This window comes from Alosa pseudoharengus, unplaced genomic scaffold (assembly GCF_046254945.1).
Source record: "Alosa pseudoharengus isolate Yale_2024_CS ecotype anadromous, Long Island Sound unplaced genomic scaffold, YU_APseudo_1.1 YU_APseudo_1.1_scf_16, whole genome shotgun sequence".
Lineage (NCBI taxonomy): Eukaryota > Metazoa > Chordata > Actinopteri > Clupeiformes > Clupeidae > Alosa > Alosa pseudoharengus.
Window position 1 is genome coordinate 16,122,856 of NW_027468630.1, and position 22,483 is coordinate 16,145,338.

The 22,483-nt window shown below is 42.4% G+C and overlaps 1 protein-coding gene across 1 annotated transcript in view; it reads left to right on the forward strand.

Annotated features, from left to right (window-relative positions):
• htr4 (5-hydroxytryptamine receptor 4) overlaps nucleotides 1-22,483 on the forward strand; it is a 115,072-nt gene that overhangs the window by 54,805 nt on the left and 37,784 nt on the right. Inside the window, exons 4-5 of the mRNA XM_076288128.1 lie at nucleotides 11,456-11,656; nucleotides 21,388-21,541. Coding sequence (XP_076144243.1) covers nucleotides 11,456-11,656; nucleotides 21,388-21,541 — 355 coding nt within the window. The remainder of the gene's footprint in view (nucleotides 1-11,455; nucleotides 11,657-21,387; nucleotides 21,542-22,483) is intronic.

The window sequence follows — 22,483 nt, forward strand, 5'->3', positions numbered from 1 at the left end:
TGTGCATTTGAACTTTTTCTCACGATGGAGGCGCCAAGATTTTATAGATACATTCTATGTGTATATTCATGTTAGATAAAAATTGTTGCCACTTACAGCTAATGAACATAATTTTTTTATCGACAACTTTATTCCACGTTATTTTCCAGGCAAATAGAGAAGACCGCTATATTTTGGGTCCTAAATGCATGATGTTTGTTCCTTGTCATCCAATCGCGTTCTTGGAATTACGCCAGTGTGGCTTGACCCGCCCAAAACTGTAAACAAACACCTGTGTCCAACGTGAAATGTGGAATATTTGGCTTTTTTATTTGGGTAATTTTTAGGCTTTTGAACTCTTTACTCTTTACTTGATAGAAATATTAAACGAGTATGCAACTTAAACGAGTATGGGTGTAGAAGTAATGTTTACAGCATAATGTATGATGGTTGTTCTGTTTCTTTGCAAACACTAATAAAAGTTTTTCATACATCTTGGAATTTCATGCGAGTTGTATACATCTATCACGTCATGAAAAAGCCAGGAAATAGCCTCTTCGGGCACATGGTACCTGCATCACCTACAGCCATGAACTACTGCATGCATGTAGTGGAAGTTGATGGACCAATAAGCCCATTTACATCTATAAGTTGGGACAAATTCATTCAGTCAGTGTTTCTTTGGAAAGACCTTGCCTGTAGAGAGAGTGTTGTTGCAGAAGAGGCAGTGCAGAGGTTTAATTTGAACAGCCAGGAATCAACTGCTATACCAGACAACAGTGGCTACCACAGAGACTGCTACTGCCATGTCACAAATAAAACTAAGATACAAAGAGCACAAAAGAGGAGAGAGAAGGAAGCTTTATTACAAGAAAGTGTAACAAAAGGTTGGTATCAAAAGATGAAACATTAAAATGAATGTAGTGTTAACTTCAATGTTGAATTCAACTTGCCCTGTAAATGATAAAATAAATGACAATTAGTGGCAAGTCTATTAGGGGACATTTTAAGGAATCAGTTTGTGTTCGATTTGAATGATAGGGAGGACTACAAATACAGTACCTACATTCGCACCTGCCTGCAGCCTTTGTGTTAATATGACAGGGATGCACGCTTATTCTGCAGTGGATTATGTTAAGATGAAGAGGAACACTATTTTAGTTTCCCATAAGCACTGCCCTCACAATTTGATCCAACAGCTAGTATCTGTCAATTAATGCACTATTGTTGAGAGTAGGCTACACACCCTAAATCTGTTGTTTTCTGTTTAATGTGTAGGGCTAGAGGTAGAGGCAGAGCTAGAGGATGGTGAGGAAGGTCCATCAAAAACTCGGGTTCTGAGGTCACACACCAGTGGTATTTCTACATCACAACGAGCACCACACCTACTACCTGTGCAGTGCATTATCTGCAGAAGTAACAAATACAAGCAGGAAAAACACAGCAAGAAAAGGTTAAAGGAGAAACTTTCGTTGTGTGAAACACTGCATGCTGGGAAACTGGTTCTTGCCACTGAAGGCAGAAAAGATGAGGCTCACCTCCTTTATATCACCAAATATCACTATCACAAATATTTGGTGATACAGGGACTTGGTTGCCAGCGAAGCACGTTACCACTTCACTTGTTTCAGGGATTACACTAGGTACCTGTACTTAAAAACAAAGAATACAGAGAGCAGGCTCTATGAAATTGGCTACAAAACATTTTGTGAGACAGTCATTGAGGAGAGGCTTATAAAAAGGCGAGAGGTGTTTCGCTTGGCAAGGCTCAATACCCTTTTCAAAGATACTGTGAAAGAAACAGAGGGAGTAGACATAGGAGCGTATAAGGATCACCTGTTGAAACAGAGGCTTCAAAAGTGCCATCCTTTTCTAAAATTCCACATACCTTGTTTATGTAGACAATATGTCTCCTGAGGATATTCTTCAGGATGTCGTCATGTCCTCTTCGTCCTCATCTGAGGATAGTGATGGAGATATGAGCCTAGAGATGGAGAGAGAGGAGCCTGACAATGCCACCACAGAGATCATCGCCGTTTTTTGGCCTTTTTTTATGCCTTTAATGATAGTGACAGTGGAGAGTGACAGGAAGCGAATGGGAGAGAGAGCAGGGGTGGGATCCGGAAAAGACCGCGGGGCGGGAATCGAACCCGGGTCGCCGGCGTAGGGTGCAGGTGCCCCAGCCAGTTGCGCCCCAGCTGGGGCCTGATTATCGCCTTTTATATCATGCTGCACTTACCCTCAAAGAGATCCTCCAAAACGCTGCCAAATCGTCTGAAAAACTTCCATAGCCTCCCACTGCAAGTGACCTCACCCTGGAGAGGGCCTTTGAGGTAGTGCCTCACCAGCTGTTCAATTTCATTGCATGGGCATCTGGAATTACATCAGAACCAGCAAACGAGCATGTTAGGGTCAGTTTTGAGGATAGCAGGAAAATATTATCTATCAACAAAAGCACGATGGCTCATGCCGAAGCAATGTGCACTTGCCATGGCAGTTAGACATATGTCTGGCTCAGCACAACTCATTGGAATATTGAATGGTCTTGGCCACTGTTCATCCAATTCCCTGGTCCTTGAGCATGATACTGCCCTGGCTAATCTGCAAATGGAGAAAGGAGAAACTTACATCTCAGAATCCATCTGTGCTGAAGTGCCTGTGACTTTGGTCTGGGACAACAATGATTTTGGAGAAGAGACCCTGTCTGGTAAAGGGACAACGCACAACACCAATGGTATCGCAATTCAGTGAGCCACGGGTAATGATGCAGCACCTGTACCAAACACATCGAGACAAAGAACAAGAGAGCGGTCAGTCAATCCTCCACCACTTAACTTACTATATTACAGAAGAGGAAAGCGGTCTGGTCCTCATAGTTCAGGGTTGGAGATTGATTTTCAGCAGGACCAAAACAGGGGTGCCCAAACAATTGCTCGGAGAACTGATGCAGCATACTTCTTAATGAAAGAGGCCCAGGGTAAAGTTCTTCCTTGGTGGACAGGTTTTAATATCTATCTATAAAGCAAGAAGCGTCTGTGTGTCTGTCTATCTGTGTGTCTGTGGCACGCATATCTCGCTGAGCAGGTGTCTTGCTATGGGCATGAGTAAGTGCAGTGCCAACTTTGACGTTGTTTGAATAAGAAATGCAAAAGATATCGTTAAATAAATTGGTAGCACAAAAAGCACATTGGCTTTCGCCGCTAGCCACTCCCCCTCCCACACACCACTGTACTGTAAGCTACCAGTGAGGATAGAAGCAGAGCTTTCTCAGTGTAGCTTACACGGGTAAAAACTTAACATGTCTGACCTCAACAATAAAGTGAACTCCGCGGATTTTGACACACAGGTATGCAGTGGCTCTTCAAAATGACGTAAAAAATGATGTGCAATAAACGGACACTTCGAATAGCCCAGGCTACTTTGGACTGTCTTTAAACTTTGAATAAGCAAACGACATTTCCAACGGCAAGGTCTTAAATTGAAACGAGCGATAATGGTCCCGGTTTACGTCTCAGAATGCCGTCTCAGAATGCCACACATGCAAAGCATAACCAGCGACAAGCAACGAGTGGCAGACAGAGTGTGATGTCACATATGAATAGCCCAGGCCAGACATGTGGACTCGAGTCACATGACTTGGACTCGAGTCAGACTCGAGTCATGATTTTAATGACTTCAGACTTGACTTGATAAAATTCGGCATGACTTGCGACTCGACTTGGACTTGAATACTATTCACTCAAGACTTGACTCGGACTTTGCCTCTTTGACTTGTGATGACTTGACATGTCTCGAATCAAAAACTAATTTTCCTTCCTAAAAGTCATCTGTACTTTCATACAGCCAAGGGAAGAGAAACACACATTACAGATATAAGCAAACTACACAGCCATCTTGGTGAGGACAAATGTCATGCCCTTGTTGGTCTGCATGCCTTTTCTGGATGTGATACTGTGAGTGCTCTGTATAAAGTTGGGAAAGCAAAAGCCTACAAAAAATTATGCTCAAAACCAGAGTACTTGCGTCTGTTCCAAGACCTAGGAGCTAGCTTCACCCCATCTTTAGACCTTTGCAAAGCACTGGAGGGCTTCACATGTCACCTGTATGAACAAGAAAAGGTAACACTTTATAATAACTACACACAATTCATCATTTATTAAGCCTTTGTTACTTATTAGTTAATGGTTTGTTCATCATTAGTAATTTCTAATTCATCAAAGCATTTGTTCACACAGTTATAAATGGTTTGTTCATATTAAATAAGCCTATATCTTAAATATGTTTATACATTATTGTTAATACTTAATAAATGATGCAGTAATATGTTTTTGATTAAGTAATATTTCCATTACTTAACAGTTGTTACATACACATGCACTAATGATTAGTTAGGGTGAGGATACATATTTTATAAACCACTTCCTAATACTATCATTAACTAGATGTACCGCAGAGCGGTACAAAATATGACCGCCGCCCAGTCCAGCACATTTTTTCCACAAAAAGAAATCACGCTGAAAGGCCTATATGATTCTAACTGTCTCACTAAATTGCATTATCCACACTCAATTCTCACTGGTATCTGCTAGACAGCAAGTACCAAAACATGATTAGTTCATAGATTTCAGATGTAAAATTCATTTTATACAACCCCACCTCCATCTTGCCTGTTCATAATTCTGAGAAATTCTTGATTGTTTGTGTTATGTTTATGTTATGTGTGTGTGAGTGTGTGTGTGTGTGTGTTTGTGTGTGTGTGTGTGTGTGTGTGCGTGCTTGTGTGTGTGCCTGCGTATGTGCCTGTGCATGCAAGCGTACATATGTCTACTGTGTGAGTATGTGTCATACGTATGATTACTGTGAATGTATGTGTGTGTGTGTGTGTATCTGTTTGTGCCCATGTGTGCACATGAAATAGGTTAACATGACCCCTGGAGGCAAACATATGGAAAAAAATGGTCATCTTAGGCCCAACAGTTCTCAAGATATTCACAGAGAACTGTGTCTGCCCTACCCTCCTTTCGGGGGGTCCAGTCCAGCGGGGGGGCTACAGATCAAAACGAAAAATGACGGTTCCATGCTATCCATGTGGGGGTACATGCCCACCAAGTTTTGTGTACCCCGGTCTTTCAGTGTCCCGGGAATCCTTGTTGGTGTACGTCACTAAATGAACACATAAATTATTTTATTGTAAGGCCCCCCATGAACGAAAGTACACAAAACTTGGCATGCATTCGGAGGGTGTCATAATGATCCTACACTTTAAATTTCGTGCAGTTTTGACCTTGTCAGCCAGAGATATTGTGATGAAAACACCTAATTTTTTGCTTTTTAATTTTTAACTAGGTGGCGCTATACATGAAATAAGTGGTAATGGGATGGGTTGACATGCCCCCTTAAGACCAACATACATAAAAAAGGTGGACCTCCTAGGCCCTACGGTTCTCGAGATATTCACAGAAAACTGTCTCCGGCCACCTACAGGCCAGTTGGTGTATAGTAACATAAATTAATTTATTGTGTGGCCCCCCCATGAACGGAATTCCACAAAATTTGGCGTGCATACAGAGGGTGTCATAATGATCCTACACTTCCAATTTCGTGCAGTTTTGACTATGTTAAGTCACAGATACCTGCGATTACAACACCTCATTTTTACTTTTTTGTGTTTAACTAGGTGGCGCTATACATGAAATGAGTGGTTATGGAATGGGTTGACATGGCCCCTTGAGATCAACATACAAAAAAAAATGGTCCTACTAAACCCTACGGTTTTCGAGATATTCACAGAAAACTGTGTCTGCCCTACCCTCCTTTTGGGGGGTCCAGTCCAGCGGGGGGGCTACAGATCAAAACGAAAAACGATGGTTCCATGCTATCCATGTGGGGTTACATGCCCACCAAGTTTCGTGTACCCCGGTCTTTCAGTGTCCCGGGACTCATTGACGGAAATTTGGGCATGCGAAAAAGAAAAAAAAAAAAAGAAAAAATTCTGACTAAACCTATATGACCGCCGCTTCGCTGCGCGGCGGTCATAATAATTAATTTAGGAGTTACAAGTGGTTAATTAATGATATTTTGTGAGCTCATCTAAAGTGAGGACCTTTTATGCCTTGCAACACATTTACAAATGAGTTATAAAGTGTATGAGTTTACACTTGCATTTATTCATTAGCCGACACTTTCACCCAAAGCGACAAGGCCACATTGGTGGACGCCGGGGTTTGAACCCCCAACTTTACTGCATGTTAACCCAGCTCCCTATTCACTACACTACCTCTGCCCAGTGGTATTACAACAGTCAATTCAAAAATATAATATAGATATGCGTGTTTACTATGAACAAACCATTTTAACTGTGTGTAAACATGATTTACAGATGATAATTAATGTAAGAATAATGCTTTACAAATGAAGAATACAGCATTTAATAATAGTTTACAGATGTTTAATAACAGTGTGTAGTAGAAGAAAACAGAAACTTTTGTATAGTTGTAGGAGTTCCTATCTAGGCCAAGATAGTGTAGTGGATAAGGAGTTGTACTAGCATGCAGTAGCCTGAAAAGTTGGGGGTTCGATTCCTGGCTTTCACTGTTATGTCAGTGGCCTTTAATTTAATTGACATGTGTACGTCGCTTGTCTGCTAAATGAATGAATGTGAATGTAATCTTTACAACTCATTTGAAAATGTTGCAAGGCATAGAAAGTCCTCACTTTAGATAAGCTCACAAAATATCATTAACTAACCACTTGTAACCCCTGAGTTAATCATGAATTATAGTATTAGGAAGTGGTTTATAAAATATGTATCCTCACCCTAACTAATCATTAGTGCATGTGTATATTATTGCATAATTTATTAAGTAATAACAATAATTCATAAACATATTTTAGATATAGGCTTATTTACTATGAACAAACAATTTATAACTGTGTGTACAAATACTTTATTTATGAGAATTAACATAGGAACAATGCTTTACAAATGATGAACAAAGCATTTTGTAATAGTTTGCAACTGGTTTATAATAAGAAAATGATTTAATTATAAGTGGTTGTTTCATTACTTATTATGACCGCCGCGCAGCGAAGCGGCGGTCATATAGGTTTAGTCATATTTTTTTTTTTTTTTTTTTTTTCGCACGTCCAAATTTCTGTCAATGAGTCCCGGGACACTGAAAGACCGGGGTAGACGAAACTTGGTGGGCATGTAACCCCATATGGATAGCATGGAACCATCGTTTTTCGTTTTGATCTGTAGCCCCCCCGCTGGACTGCACCCCCCGAAAGGAGGGTAGGGCAGACACAGTTTTCTGTGAATATCTCGAGAACCGTAAGGTTTAGGAGGACCATTTTTTTTTGTAAGTTGATCTCAAGGGGCCATGTCAACCCATTCCATAACCACTCATTTCATGTATAGCGCCACCTAGTTAAACACAAAAAAGTAAAAATGAGGTGTTGTAATCGCAGGTATCTGTGACCTAACATAGTCAAAACTGCACGAAATTGGAAGTGTAGGATCATTATGACACCCTCTGAATGCACGCCAAGTTTCGTGGAATTCCGTTCATGGGGGGCCACACAATAAATTAATTTATGTTACTATACACCAACTGGCCTGTAGGTGGCCGGAGACAGTTTTCTGTGAATATCTCGAGAACCGTAGGGCCTAGGAGGTCCACCTTTTTTTTGTATGTTGATCTCAAGGGGCCATGTCAACCCATCCCATTACCACTTATTTCATGTATAGCGCCACCTAGTTAAAAATTAAAAAGCAAAAATGTAGGTGTTTTCATCACAATATCTCTGGCTGACATGGTCAAAACTGCACGAAATTGAAAGTGTAGGATCATTATGACACCCTCCGAATGCATGGCAAGTTTTGTGTACTTTCGTTCATGGGGGGCCTTACAATAAAATAATTTATGTGTACATTTAGTGACGTACACCAACAAGGATTCCCGGGACACTGAAAGACCGGGGTACACAAAACTTGGTGGGCATGTACCCCCACATGGATAGCATGGAACCGTCATTTTTCGTTTTGATCTGTAGCCCCCCCGCTGGACTGGACCCCCCGAAAGGAGGGTAGGCCAGACACAGTTCTCTGTGAATATCTTGAGAACTGTAGGGCCTAGGATGACCATTTTTTCCCCGTATATTTGCCTCAAGGGGTCATGTTAACCCATTTCATGTGCACACATGTGCACAAACAGATACACACGCACACACACACATTCACAGTAATCATACGTATGACATATACTCACACAGTAGACATATGTACGCTTCCATGCACAGGCACATACGCAGGCACACACACAAGCACGCACACACACACACACACACACACTCTCACACACACACACCCACACACATAACATAAACATAACACAAACAATCAAGAATTTCTCAGAATTATGAACAGGCAAGATGGAGGTGGGGTTGTATAAAATTAATTTTACATGTGAAATCTATGAACTAATCATGTTTTGGGACTTGTTGTCTAGCAGATACCAGTGAGAATTGAGTGTGGATAATGCAATTTAGTGAGACAGTTAGAATCATATAGGCCTTTCAGCGTGATTTCTTTTTGTGGAAAAAATGTGCTGGACTGGGCGGCGGTCATATTTTGTACCGCTCTGCGGTACATCTAGTTAGTATAAATCATGTAGTTACAAACATATTTTGGATAGGCTTATTTACTATGAACAAACCATTTATAATTGTGTGAACAAATGTTGTACTGATGATAAATTATGTATGAACAAGAAATTACTAATGATGAACAAACTATTAACTAATAAGTAACAAAGGCTTAATAAATGATGAATTGTGTGTAGTTATTATAAAGTATTACCCAAGAAAACTGTAAAGAAGTGAACGTTGCAAGGGCCAAACTTTTTAAGGCAGAAAAATGTTCAGAGAGGGACTTACCTCCAAATAAAGACTGCTGGCACAAACATATTCAGCAGGCAAGTTATCAGGCTGCAGTACACCGCCGAAGCCTTGAGTGTATGCCGGATATTCCACCTCCAGTAAACCATGGGTGGAAAATGGCTGGAGATGGCTATGAAGTGGAGTGGATGTCACTGCCACCAGCTCCAGAGGCTGTACTGGCACTTGTACACTGTGGATGCCAAAAAACACAGTGTACCAAGGGCAGATGTACATGCAAACAGCATGATCTGCCATGTACAGACCTATGCCAGTGCTCAATGTGTGAGAACAGGCCAAGCAATGACTAGAGTGGTATTCTCTGGATGATGTTCACCTCTTGAGCTATTAACTCTGTTTATTTGAATAATGTTCACCTCTTGAGCTGTTAGCTCTGTTTAGTTAGTTATCAAACATATGTTAATTAAATGTTTTAATTCAATATTTTTTGCAATGTCTCTTTTCATGCATGCAACACTGACATAAGATTTACTTAATTTGTAAGACTGTCACTTACGTCAACAGTTCTACCAAACATACCGCACATGTGCCAATTAAATAGCTATCTTGTCAATACAGCCTGCCAATTTTAAGTAAGTTAACAGGTACTGTAGAAAAAATGATTCGTTTCTGTGTTAACAACAACTGCATTTTAACTTTATCACAGCCGTTTTGTACACAGAGAAGTTGTTGAAATTAAATGTACCTAAAGACAGTTTTAGCTCGACAAAAGCTAGCAACAAGCATTAACCTAGCTTCTACTAAGAATGTAACGGCAATTAACTAAGATTGCCGTTACATTGACAAAACACATTTGATTATCGATGACTACGAAATCAACATGCTAAATAGCAAGATACATATATAATATATTAAAGATACTTACCCCCACAAAACCAATCCTCTTCGGCGATGTCCATACTCAGGTAGCCATGTCGGTGGCTAAAAAAGTTTGTATGTTGTTGTCCAACAGCTGATTCGTATAGCCAAATCTGATAGGCTTGTAATATTTGTATGTCAGTATTGTACTATGCTATTGGTAGATTGACATTGGCGACCACAGCGTTCGCCTGTACCACTAAGAGTTATTAAAACGAATATTTCAAGTTTCTGCATCACGAACGTCAGTGGCAACAAGTGGCAAGTACCCGATGAGTGCCCAAAAAGCGTTGCCATATGGCCGCCGAGTGGAGGGACTTGCCTAAAAGGACTTTGGTTTAACGCATATTGCGTTGGGTCAGTCAGGTTCGGGTCAATGTTTAAAGTATATTTAGTTGGGACGGGCAGATTGGATCTCCAAAATCCATATCCGCATCTAGCCTATGACTGGGGGAATTTCTTGTACTCATGTAGTTGTACTCTGCACAATGACAATAAAATGTAATCTAATCTAATCTAATCTAATTTCCTAGGATTTTCTATTTATGCAAAACAATACGTAAACACAATTGTGTTTAGACAAGGCGAGGTTTGGTAAACCAAACATTTCACTGGAAGTTCCTCCTTGCTGAATGTGTCACACGTTTTGCAAATCAAACTGGATAACACTCAGGGTTCTGAGCAGTATCCTCTTGCAACTTATGCATAGCCACAATAATCATTTCATGCATACAATTTCATTTAGACATTCATTCACGGATCATTTCTTGAACTTTCATTTCATTTTAATTGTCTTCCACAATACTTCTGTCTCATGTAATTTGAAAGCTAAGTTAGTAGAGCAAGATGATGACTAAAACTCCAATAAACCTCACCCTGTTTTTCTCCGCATGTACACAAATAATGGTCAAGAAATGAAGGGTACACTTCCTCATCTAGTCTATGACTCCCAGAATGTCCTCAATTTTCTGTTAGTCTATGCCAAACATAATGTTTTGGTTGTATAACATTGTTCGTACATGCATACTATATGTTCGTACATGAATAGTATATGCATGAATACTAAGGCAGGACATACAGTATTGTACATGAATACTGTACAGTACATGTATGTTTTATACATTTGGTTTTAGAGCCACACATGGTCCTTGCATTATTCTATTAAGACCAATATTGAATCATATGTGTTTTTAACAGGACTTCTCCATATGGGCTACATCATTCATTCATTCTTTTTTTAATTCTCCCTCTTACACATTTTCAGATGCACTGTATTTCACATTACACATTTTGTATTGCCCTTATTTCTACACTGCCATGGTTCATCTTTCTCTCCTTCCTCATCTCTTCATTCTCTCCTTCCTCATCTCTTCTTTCTCTCCTTCCTCATCTCATTTCTATCCTACCTTATTTCTGGCTCTTCTTTCTACACTGCTCTTTTTATCTGATAGTTTGCTCATGTAGAAAACTATGTGTTTTCATGTAAGATGTTTGCTCCCATCCGTTTATGTTCATGTTTAGAGTTCTGAGCAGACACTTTTGTCCAAAGTTGACTTATAATGACATCAATAAACATTGCCGTACCTCAACATCAACTGAAAGGTTAGTGCAACATAAGGGAACAGTAATGATATATTGTCTCTTGCCATCTTCATCACAGGAAAATAAAGACCAACTACTTTATTGTGTCGCTGGCCTTTGCGGACCTGCTGGTGTCGGTTCTGGTGATGCCATTTGGGGCCATCGAGCTGATCCGGCAGGACTGGATCTTCGGCGAGACCTTCTGCCTGGTGCGGACCTCGCTGGACGTTCTGCTGACCACAGCCTCCATCTTGCACCTCTGTTGCATCTCCCTGGACAGGTAGGACTAGGCCTGTCGCGATATTCAATAAATCAATTAATCGCATGATAATTAAAATTAGCTCGATAATTTTTCTGGCCACGATAAATGCCATTTGCATGCTTGTTTGTTTTCCTCGTCTCTCTCTCCCTCTCTCTCTCTCGGGTCCTTAGAGTAACCATGAGTGAACCCTCATGTCAGTCACTTGTCAGTCGCATGGTGTGTGGGGAGGCGGAACTACTGGCGTAGCCTACCACAGAGTGCAGCTAAAGAGCCGCGTGAGAAGTATACCGGTAGGCACTAGGCAGAGAGAAAGCTAGTTGCGAGTTTATTCGAGACAAAAAAGATGGAATTGGTTTCTAAGCGAAACGCGACAGCTGCAGTGTGGGAGCATTTCAGATTTAAACCGAATGCCCGTGGTGAACCACTGAACGTGTGCGAGTCGGTGTGTCGCATTTGTTGGAAAACAGTCTCAACACAACAAACATGCATATGCATCTAAAACACAATCATCCGCTGCAGTTTTCCCAGTTGGGGAAAAAAAACACAACAAGTGGGCCGTCTTCCTCTTCCCGAGGAAAATTCTCAGAACGACAATATTATCGCTTATCGCAATAATTTCTGAGACAATTTATCGTCAAGCAAAATTTGTTATCGTGACAGGCCTAGGTAGGACCTACCAGACAGACCACCGGACCAGACTATCTGCCAGGCTGCACCAGGAGCTCAACTGAAACGTTTTGTTCGTGGAGCATAAACACATTTTTAAAGGACTGGTCTAATGTGGAAGATAATTGTTAGAGGACTGGTCTTAAAGTGGAAGATAATTGTTGCAGCGTACACTCCACAAACAGAACACTTCAGTTGTGCGCCCGTAGCCCTGCTGCGGGTCCACTGGAGCTTAGCGGCCATGTTAGCAAATGAGCCATGAGAACAACCCTGAGTTCATCTACTGTATATTGAACAGGGAGAGAGGGAAGGAGAGAGAGCGAGATGGAGAGCTGAAATAGTGTTTTATGTGTCAGTTGTTTAGCTGCTGTGTTTGGTACTTGGTGTGCTAGCTATGCTGAGTACAGTATGTCATGTGTTAGGTAGATGGCATGTTAGGTAGTTTGTGTGATGGTGTGTTAGGTAGTTTGTATGATGGTGTGTTAGGTAGGTTGTTTGATGGTGTGTTAGGTAGCTGGTGGGTTGGGTATGTGGCGTGTTTGGGGAGATGGTGTGTCGGATAGGTGGTGAGTGGATAGGGCTTTTTGTGCTGTGGCCCCTCGTCTGTGGAATGCCCTCCCTGACACCTTGAGGGCACCACATACTACAGACGTTTTTAAAAAAGGGCTAAAAACATTTCTTTTTAGCAAAACTTTTGGTGCCTCCCTTTTAGATGTTTTTTTAGATGGTCCTGTTCTAAATCCACATTTTTCTTTGGCTTTTTTTTTTTTACTTTTTAACCTGTAGCACTTTGAGATATCTTATGAAATGTAAAGTGCAATATAAATAAAATATATTATTATTGTTATTATTATTATTATTATTGGTAGCTGGTTCGTGGTTCGTTAGGTACAGTATATGGTGAGATGGTATGTTGGGTAGCTGATGCGTTGGGTATGTGGTGAGATGGTGTGTTAGGGAGCTAGTGTGTTGGGTATGTGGTGTGTAGGAAGCTGATGTGTTGGGTATGTGGTGTGTAGGGAGAGCCTGTTGATGCACCCTCCACCTGTGGGGCATTTCAGCTTGTGTGAGTAGAAGCCACCGTTCCCAAATGCAATCAGAGGTGAACTGGCTTTCAAATGTGCCTGAGTTTTAAATGGCGAGCAGGAGCAACACACGGGTAGGTCGCACACTCAGTACACTCAGACTCCAGACTACTGATGCTGTCGCTGCTGTGCCAAGCGGACGCCACACCACAGAATTTGACTGCATAACCACCACCTTTTAACTTGAATTGGTTATCAAGACTGCTCATATGCATGAGTCAGTGTGTGTGTGTGTGTGTGTGTCTGTGTGTGTCTGTGTCTGTTAGTCTGTCTGTCTGTCTGCTTGTGGGGGCTTGTGTGTGTGTGTGTGTGTGTGTGTGTGTGCATGTGTGTGTGTGTGTATGTATTAGTGTAAGCCATAAGTAATTACCTGTACTCCCTGGCATCCTAGAGAACATTGCCCTGTTTTATTCAATTAGGTGTTTGAGCCCCCTGCTTCCACATGCTACTAATGCCATCATCGGTCCTCATTTAGTGACTGCTGTCATGCCCAGTGTGATCCTGCAGACTGAGTCCCTGTCCATACCCAACCTCTCTGTGGCCCACATGTGCCTTTCAATGAGTATCACTTATGTTTCTTGTCTCTCTGTCTCTTTCTCTGCCTGTACATGTGTTTGTAGCCCCTCTTCCACCCCCAGTCTGTCTGCAGGCCACTTAGTCCCAGGTCATTGTGTCTCTTCGGCGGCGCTGTCTGATTACACAGGCGGTCGTGTCGGAGAGCAGAGGAGAGTCAAAGCTCTCTTTATGCTTTTAAGGAATCAAAGTAAATTTGGCTCCAAGAAAAAGCTGCACGCCCTGCAGCCCTGTTGGGCCGCACAAAGCCATCTCATCACCGCATTTAAGCAGAAGAGAGCGTCTTGGCAGCGCAGTGAAGTGGAGGGAGAAGAGAGAGGACAGCAGAGAGAGAGAGAGAGAGAGAGAGAGAGAGAGAAAGAGAGAGAAGAGAGAGGACAGCAGAGAGAGAGAGAGAGAGAAAGAGAGAGAGAGAAGAGAGAGGACAGAAGAGAGAGACCCAGGCGCCTACAGGCCGTGAGAGAAAGGATGCATTAAGGAGCACTGGAGGGGGAGAAGGGGGGAAGAGAAGGGGGAAGGGGGAGGGAGCAAAAGGAGGGAGACGAAAGAAGAGAGATAGATTAAACAAAAGATAGAGGACAGACGGGGAGAGAGAAAATAGGTAAGGAGGAGAGGAAGAGGTAGATTTAACAAAAGAAAGGAGAGGAGGGAGAGAAGGAGGAGAGAGGAAAGAGAAAGAAAATAGTAAGAACAGAAAGAGTGGGAAGATGAGCATAGATGATTATCATTATTAGTGACTGACAACAGACCTTTTTCTGTACACCATTTGCAAATTAGAGTCCAACTTTGTCAGTAATTTGACTTGAGGCATATTCAACTCTGATGCTCAATTCAATCAAGCCAAAGAACATACTCCTAGGTTCTTTTGGAAGAAAGAGGAGGGAGGGGTGGAGAGAGAGAGGGGGCAGAGGGGAGAAATAGATGCAGGAGCAAAGAGAGAGGAAGAGGAAATGGGGAGGTTGAAGAGAGAGAAAAGAGGTTGGAGAGAGCAAAAGGACGTGAACTTGAGAAAAGAGAAAACAGAAGCGGTCTGAAATGCACATCTCCACATTGCCAGTCTATTGCCCTCTCACTGCTTGTGCCTTCTCTTGTTTATGCCCCCCCTCTCTCTCCCTCTCCCTCTCTCTCTGTCTCTCCCTCTCTCTCTCTCTCTCTGTCTCTGTCTCTCTCAATTATTATTTTATAATTTCAAGAAAGCTTTATTGACATGACAAGATAACTTGTGTTGTCAAAGCTTGTAGAAACATTAACTTAGAAATAAACTCATATGCACAATAATAATATTACTTTTAATAGTTATTATATGAAGTAAATAAAATATGAAAAAGATAAAACAAATGAAAACATTTTTTTACAAGAAAAATCTATCTCTTTCTTTTTCTCTCTCTCTATCTCTTTCTCTCTCTCTTTGATTGTGTTTTTAATTTCTCTCGTGTGAGTGAAGAATATTTTCCTTTTTTGGCTTGGGTTTAGAATGTCTTCATTTCATTTTGAAGAGGTTCCTTTTGCTACTGGCAATAAAGGAAACACAAAAGTGAAAACATCTCTCTTCTTGTAGACTTTCCTGCTGCTTAACAGCATATTACAGTCTGGAGCCAGGAATACCTCAGAGAAAATATTGATTTAATAGATGAGGTCTATTTGACATCCACTTACAAGAGCTTGAAACACTGCCCTGAATATTTTAGCCAGACCCATCGGAGGGTTTCAAACCTTTTGTTAAAAACTACTGTATGTTCCTGTTTCATCTTCTTCCATCGGTCCAGTTCCACTGAAGTGTTCCCTGCATAATAACCCTTGTAAAGGAATGTCCATTATGAGCTACTCTCACTAAAGATGTGTTTAGCTCAGAACAAGCACTGAGGAAAGTCATGGACTGAAACGTTTGCACAGCACCTTTGCCCATATTTTGCACATTTGTCTGTAGAGTCCTGGATATATATATATTTATGTTTTGAATAACTTTTTGTGCAAGTCCTTCCTGGCTGTTGTATGTTCAGAATTAGGAAAGCAATGCAGAGTGGGAGTTAGAAGCTCCCGATTAACTGACCAGAGGTGTAGCGTAGTGTTGCAGTGTGCAGTGAATTTGGTGCTATGGTGGTGTTTGTCATGGACACAGCACCCTCTTCTCCTCTCCTCCTCTCTCCTCTTCTCCTCTTCTCCTTTCCTCTCACCTTTCCTCCTATCCCGAATGCCCGCCCACCTCTTGGCCTCTTTAGCCTCTCATCTCTCCTCTTTCCTCTTTCCTCTCCTCCTCTCTCCTCCTCTCTCCTCTTTCCTCTCCTCCTCTCTCCTCCTCTCTCCTCTTTCCTCTTCTCCTCTCTCCTCCTCTCTCCTCTAACTCTCTTCTCTTCTTCTCTCACATCTAACCCTCTCCTCTCACCACTCTGGCCTCTCTCCCTCTCATATAACTCTCCTTATTATCTCTTGTGATGTTCTCTCCTTCTCTGCTCTCATGTCCTTGTTTTTGAATTGCCCCCCCCCCCCTCGTGTCTCTGTGTGTGTGTGTGTGTGTGTGTGTCTTCACACTTATGTTTGTGTCCCCTGGGCAGTCTCTTAGTGCATGAACTGTGTTAACTTTGTGTGTGAAGGGCACACATGTCCTGGTGTCCCTAAATGCTGCCTCCTCTGTGTGTGTGTGTGTGTGTGAAATGCTGCCTCCTCTGTGTGTGTGTCTGTGTGTGTGTGTGTGTGTGTGTGTGTGTGTGTGTTTGTGCATTTGGTGTGTGTGAGACCGAGAGAGAGAGAGAGAGATTGTGTGTATGAGGGGGTAATATTTTCTGTAGTGAGTATCAGAGGTCACTGTAATCATTACAGTATCTAATAACGTCTGTCCCTCCTCCACATGAGAATCTTCTTCAAGTAAATGACATACAGTAGACACACACAGTCAGTACTTTTTGGTGGAAGTTTGCATTTTCAAAACCTCTGCAGCCAAACACATCCATTCCTCCAACGAGCATGAACCCAGCTGTAGAGCTGGTGCTCCATCACTCCCAACTCTCTCTTTCTTCAGAGGAATGCTGCTAAATCTCTCTGTGCTGGACTGGCTGACTGTCCCTCTCATATTCACACCTGTTTCAGTGGCACCGGTTACCTCCGTCTGTTCCCTCTAACCCCCTCTTGTGCGTAAATGTTTTACCATGGACACAACCTTTGCATTTCTTTATGACTTCTGCAAGTGTGTGTGTGTGTGTGTGTGTGTGTGTGTGTGTTTAGTACACTGCACATTAGGCAGGCTTTTTTAAACTGCTGTTTATGTAACCTAAAATAACCCCTGCAGGCACTCTCCATGAGATGACAGAGCTATGCCATATGCATGCTATCATGCCATCATGTTATCACTCTATCAGGCTATCAGCCAATCAGATACAGGGATACTGGACCATGTTCTCTCATACTGGCCAATCTCACCATATTGTGTTGCTATACAGGCTGAATCCCCAAACATCTAGCGTTTTTTTTATGGTTGTGGTTGTTTTATTGTGGTTGACAAATAGTGTACACACTTTTTTTTTATTTTTTTTTATTTAACCTTTATTTTACCAGGAATTGATTGAGATTCAGAATATCTTTTTCAAGGGAGTCCTGGCCAAGACAGCAGCATAAAAGTTTCATATTAAAATATACAGTGTAAAACAGACATAAAACAGAAAACAGAAAAAGACAGTATGCAATTTAACATCATCTCAACATGATCACCAGCTGCGCTCAGTAACAGCACATGTGCACTTACTGTAGTACTCAAATAGTCCTTTATCCTAGTTTTAAACTGTGTCATTGTTGGTAGGCAGTCTAATTTAAAATGATTCTGCAATTTATACCAGGATGAGGGTGCAAAAACAGAAAAGGCACTTTCACCAAGGACAGTTTCAAAGACGGTTTCTTTCCCTATCAAGCCACAGGCACTGAGAATGACCGCAAAGTAGAAGTAAAACTGTTTAACAAAGAGAAGGAAAACTCAAGGTGCCTCACTTAACTATAGTGAACAGGGCAATATATCAACTGTCAATCGCTACCTTATGCAGCGAAGATAAAAGCTATGAGATGAATTGATTTAATTGCAGTCATAGCATAGTTGTGAGTCTAGGAAAGATGAAAGAAACTGACAATACGTGTGAAATAATGCCAGAGGCAAATGCATACATATTACTCTCTTGATCTATAGACTTTCATTCTAAACTCTTATATGCACTATTTGCTACGCCTGCAAAATAACCAGGGAGGGTAAATTAAAAATATTTATGTACAAAACCATAATTGCAGAAAAGAAGAATGAAGGGCAATTCCGCGCAAAACTGTCACATTCATAACGCCAACACAATGCCATGGTATTTAGTTGCTGTTATGGATGTGACAGTTTTGCGTGGAATTGCCCTGAATCAGGACTAAGGTTGCAAAGGCTGCGTAGCCCAAAGTGTCCAAAGTGCGCGTTCCCCACCAGCATGAGGCCCTTTTTAAAGGGCGGAACCCCAATCGCACTGCAGGCAGTTAAGCGTCCCTTGTCCACGGGACTGTCTGAAACAAACCAGGACACAGAACACAGAACAAAGCAAAACAGAAACTGATACACACACAAACACACACACACACACACACACACACACACACACACACACACACACACAGGGACGTAACACTGGACACACACACAGCAATGCTGCAACAACACGCGGCTACAGTGGTCGGGAACATACTGCACACACACGGTAATACTGCTGTCAAGTCAACACCACACATACAGCACAAACACAACCATGAATCTACTGCCTGGCACAGTGGTCTAGTACCTTTTGTCTCGGTCTACCACCATCCTCCCTGAAGACGTCCTTTAGTAACGCAGCACATACTCTCATGCTGGAGTGATAAGCGCTGAATGATTTTTTTTTTTTTTCTGCAGACCTGCATGTTTTCAAATTAGGCTTTCGGTTCCCTGCGGGATCCTAAGGTCTTTCCACAGACTCTGACTTGTGTGTCGGGTGAAACCCGGCGTGGCACTGTGCGGCGCAGCGAAACGTATACCAGAGTGATGTGAGCAGGGCGGACGTGGCAGGTTAGACATGACCACAGGGCTCTGACTGAAACAATAACATGTGCAGCCAGACGGCAGGGCAGGGAGAAATGGTAATGAGCAGACAGGACCTGGTGTTTGTGATTTGAATGTGATGAGGTCCTCACGGAAGACCTGCGTGTTCACACACACACACACACACACACACACACACACACACACACACACACACACACACACACACACAGAGGAAGGAGAGGGGAGTGAGAGAGAAGAGAGAGGAGAGAAAAAGGGAGGAAAGATGGAGAGAAAGAGAGAAGTGAGTGACAAAAGAGGAAACAGAGTGGGAACGAATGACGATGAGATGAACTGGAAGATGAGAAAGAGAGAGACGTAATCAGAAGTTCAGCTTGTTTAAAAGAGAGAGAGGTGTAATCAGAGGTGAAGCATGGCACAGATGTTGATGTGGAGGAGACTGTTGCATTCTGTCGCTGAGATCTCTGTTTCTCCCAGTTTCTCTCAGCCTTTAAATGTCCCCTGTATGTCTTGTTTTTAAACACAGACAACATAAACACAGAACAACACAACAAAGCCTCAGTTTACTCAAGTCAGGGCTGAGATTTGTTTAAAAGCAGCAGAGCAGAGAAAAACAAAAACATTAATGGGTTCCACAGGAATATTCCTACACACACACACACACACACACACACACACCCTGACTCACAGAGAGAGAGAGAGAGAGAGAGAGAGAGAGGGAGAGAGAAAGAGAGCCTCTTTATTCTAATCCATTTGTTAGTGCAACCTTTTCATAATTCCAATTCCAGATCCATAACTGTCCAAAGACACAATCATTCTTGCTCTAAAGATTGACTCCAACATGAAGAATGTTGAAGGCAGAAACAGACTCTCGTGGTAAATACATGAGAGACATGGTCCTGCTCTTTCCACAGGGCCGTACTCTCACAGGTCAGACACTCCACTGGTGATCTGATCTCAGTGGATTTGCTCTGGCCTGTATTGTATTCTTGTGGAGGGCTGTGTGTGTTTGTGTGTATGTGTATAGTAGGATGCAATTGATACGATATGATCCAGCAGCTGTCAGTGCCACCCACACATCCTCCAGACCACCATGCCGGCTCTGTACATCTGCGCCACCCTGCACCAGCATCCGCCATCTTACCCGCCCCCGACCCCAACAGCCCTGCTCCTGCTCTGGGTTCGGCCCCTGCAGCCTGGCGGCCACTGATGCTCTTCCAGTCAGGCTGTCCTGAAGCAGACCATACACGAAGTGCCATGCAGAACTAGAAATAAAAGACTTTTTGTCTATTTTTGCGAATGTCCGGATGTCCATCGAATGTCCGGATGTCCATTGAATATTGTGAAGGCTAATTATTTCAGCAGTTCCCGCTTCAGTTGCATGTCCATTGTTGATCGGCTGTTAAGATTTTTCTCTAGTGTTTGAGGAAAGTTGACACTAGATGACATGGTATAGCATTAGTACCTAAAGGGATTCACCCTGCTAGTTCTAAAAACTGATTCATTCTGCTAGTTCTAAAAACTGATTCATCCTGCTTGTTCTAAGACTGATTCATCCTGCTAGTTCTGAAGGGATTCATCCTTGTAGTTCTAAAGGGATTCATTGTGCTAGTCTTGGTTTTTGAGGTGGTTCCCAGTAAACTCATCATAGAGGCAGTAGTACCTGGAGGAGGGGAGGAGGGCCAAGAGCAACATAGTGTGAAAAGATCCTCCCTTATTGGCTATACACAGCTTGGCTGCACACTTTCTCTAGGGCAACAGGAAGTGGGTGAAATGTGTGTGTGTGGAAGAGACTAGTTGGCACTATTGTGTTAGGGTCAGGAATATTGAGCAGTGTGTGTGTGTGTGTGTGTGTGTGTGTGTGTGTGTGTGTGTGTGTGTGTGTGTGTGTGTGTGTGTGTGTGTGTGTGTGTGTGTGTGTGTGTGTGTGTGTGTGTGTGTGTGTGTGTGTGTGTGCGAGAGAGAGAGAGAGAGAGAGAGCACATGCATTCCTGCACATGGCTCTTTGAATGACAGATCTGGGTCAGTGGACATAGAGGGAGAGAGAGATACATAGAAAAAGAGAAAAAAAGGCCCTATTTGGACTGAAAAATTGTGTGTTCATGCCATTATCTCTCTCTCTCCTTCTCTCTCTTTCTCTCTCTTTTACACACACACACACACACACACACACACAGTTTTTATAGTGGAACAGTTCTGGTTCAGCAGAAAGTTTGACAACCTGCCATTTTGCAATAGTTTGACATTTTCTTACACACTTCTGCAATAGTTTGACATTTTCTTACAAGTATGTACCTTTGTATATCTCTGACTGCAAGGTGTGTTCATGTGTCCTAGGTCATAGTTCATAATAAGATCTTGTTTCCCTCCTACTGTAGGTACTATGCTATCTGCTGCCAGCCACTGGTCTACAGGAACAAGATGACGCCCTTGCGTGTGGCACTGATGATCGGGGGATGCTGGGTAATCCCCACCGTCATCTCTTTCCTACCCATAATGCAAGGCTGGAACAGCATCGGAATACATGATCTGGTTAGTCACACACACTCTATCTCTCACTCTCTTTCTCCTTCACACACACACAGACACACACACACACAGACACACACCACACACACACACACACACACACACACACACACACACACACACACATATATATATATATATATAAAGACACATGTACACACGCACACTCTTACACACACAGGAGAGACAGGACCTGGTGATTGACACACACAAGAAAACACACACACACAACCTGAGTGACGCCATGAGGGAACTGGCTGCAAGGCTCTGGATGAAGGCCGCACTCCATGAATTTCCTTGCATAATGCTGTTTATATCCTGCGTTCCGTGACAGGTTTTTCTTTTTCTTCTTCTCCTTCTCCTTCTTCTTCTTCTTCTTCTTTTGTTATTTTTTTTATCTCTAATCTTTGCCTGGAGCTCAGTGACAGAGAACAGATGTCTTATTTATTTACTAATGCATTCTCTGTGAAAAGAGTCCAACGATTCACTGGCGTTTCCCGGAGAGGGAGGAAGAGCTTGTTTAGGAGGGAGAGCTCCCCTAATTCGCAAGGAACGCTGAAGTGTGTGGGCCACATTGCACATAGCTTTGAAATATGGACTGAGGTTACACCAGGTGGCCACAGAAACGATTCACAGAAGTTCTGTCTGAGCTACCTGTGGGCTCACCACTGATTCAACCCAGGGAGCAAAGAGGAAGAGACGTTAGATTCATTCTCTCACAGGCACGAGAAGAGACACACACACACACACGCCTGCCCAAACACACACACACACACACACACACATACACACACAGTCACACTCAGACACAAACACACTCACACAAACATACACAAGCGGCCAAAGGCATGATGGATCCAAGATTAAAGTTGAAGACAGCGAAGGTTGTTATATTGTCATCAGAAAGCCTTTTTCAAGAATGTAATTTTTCCTAAGCTGAAACCA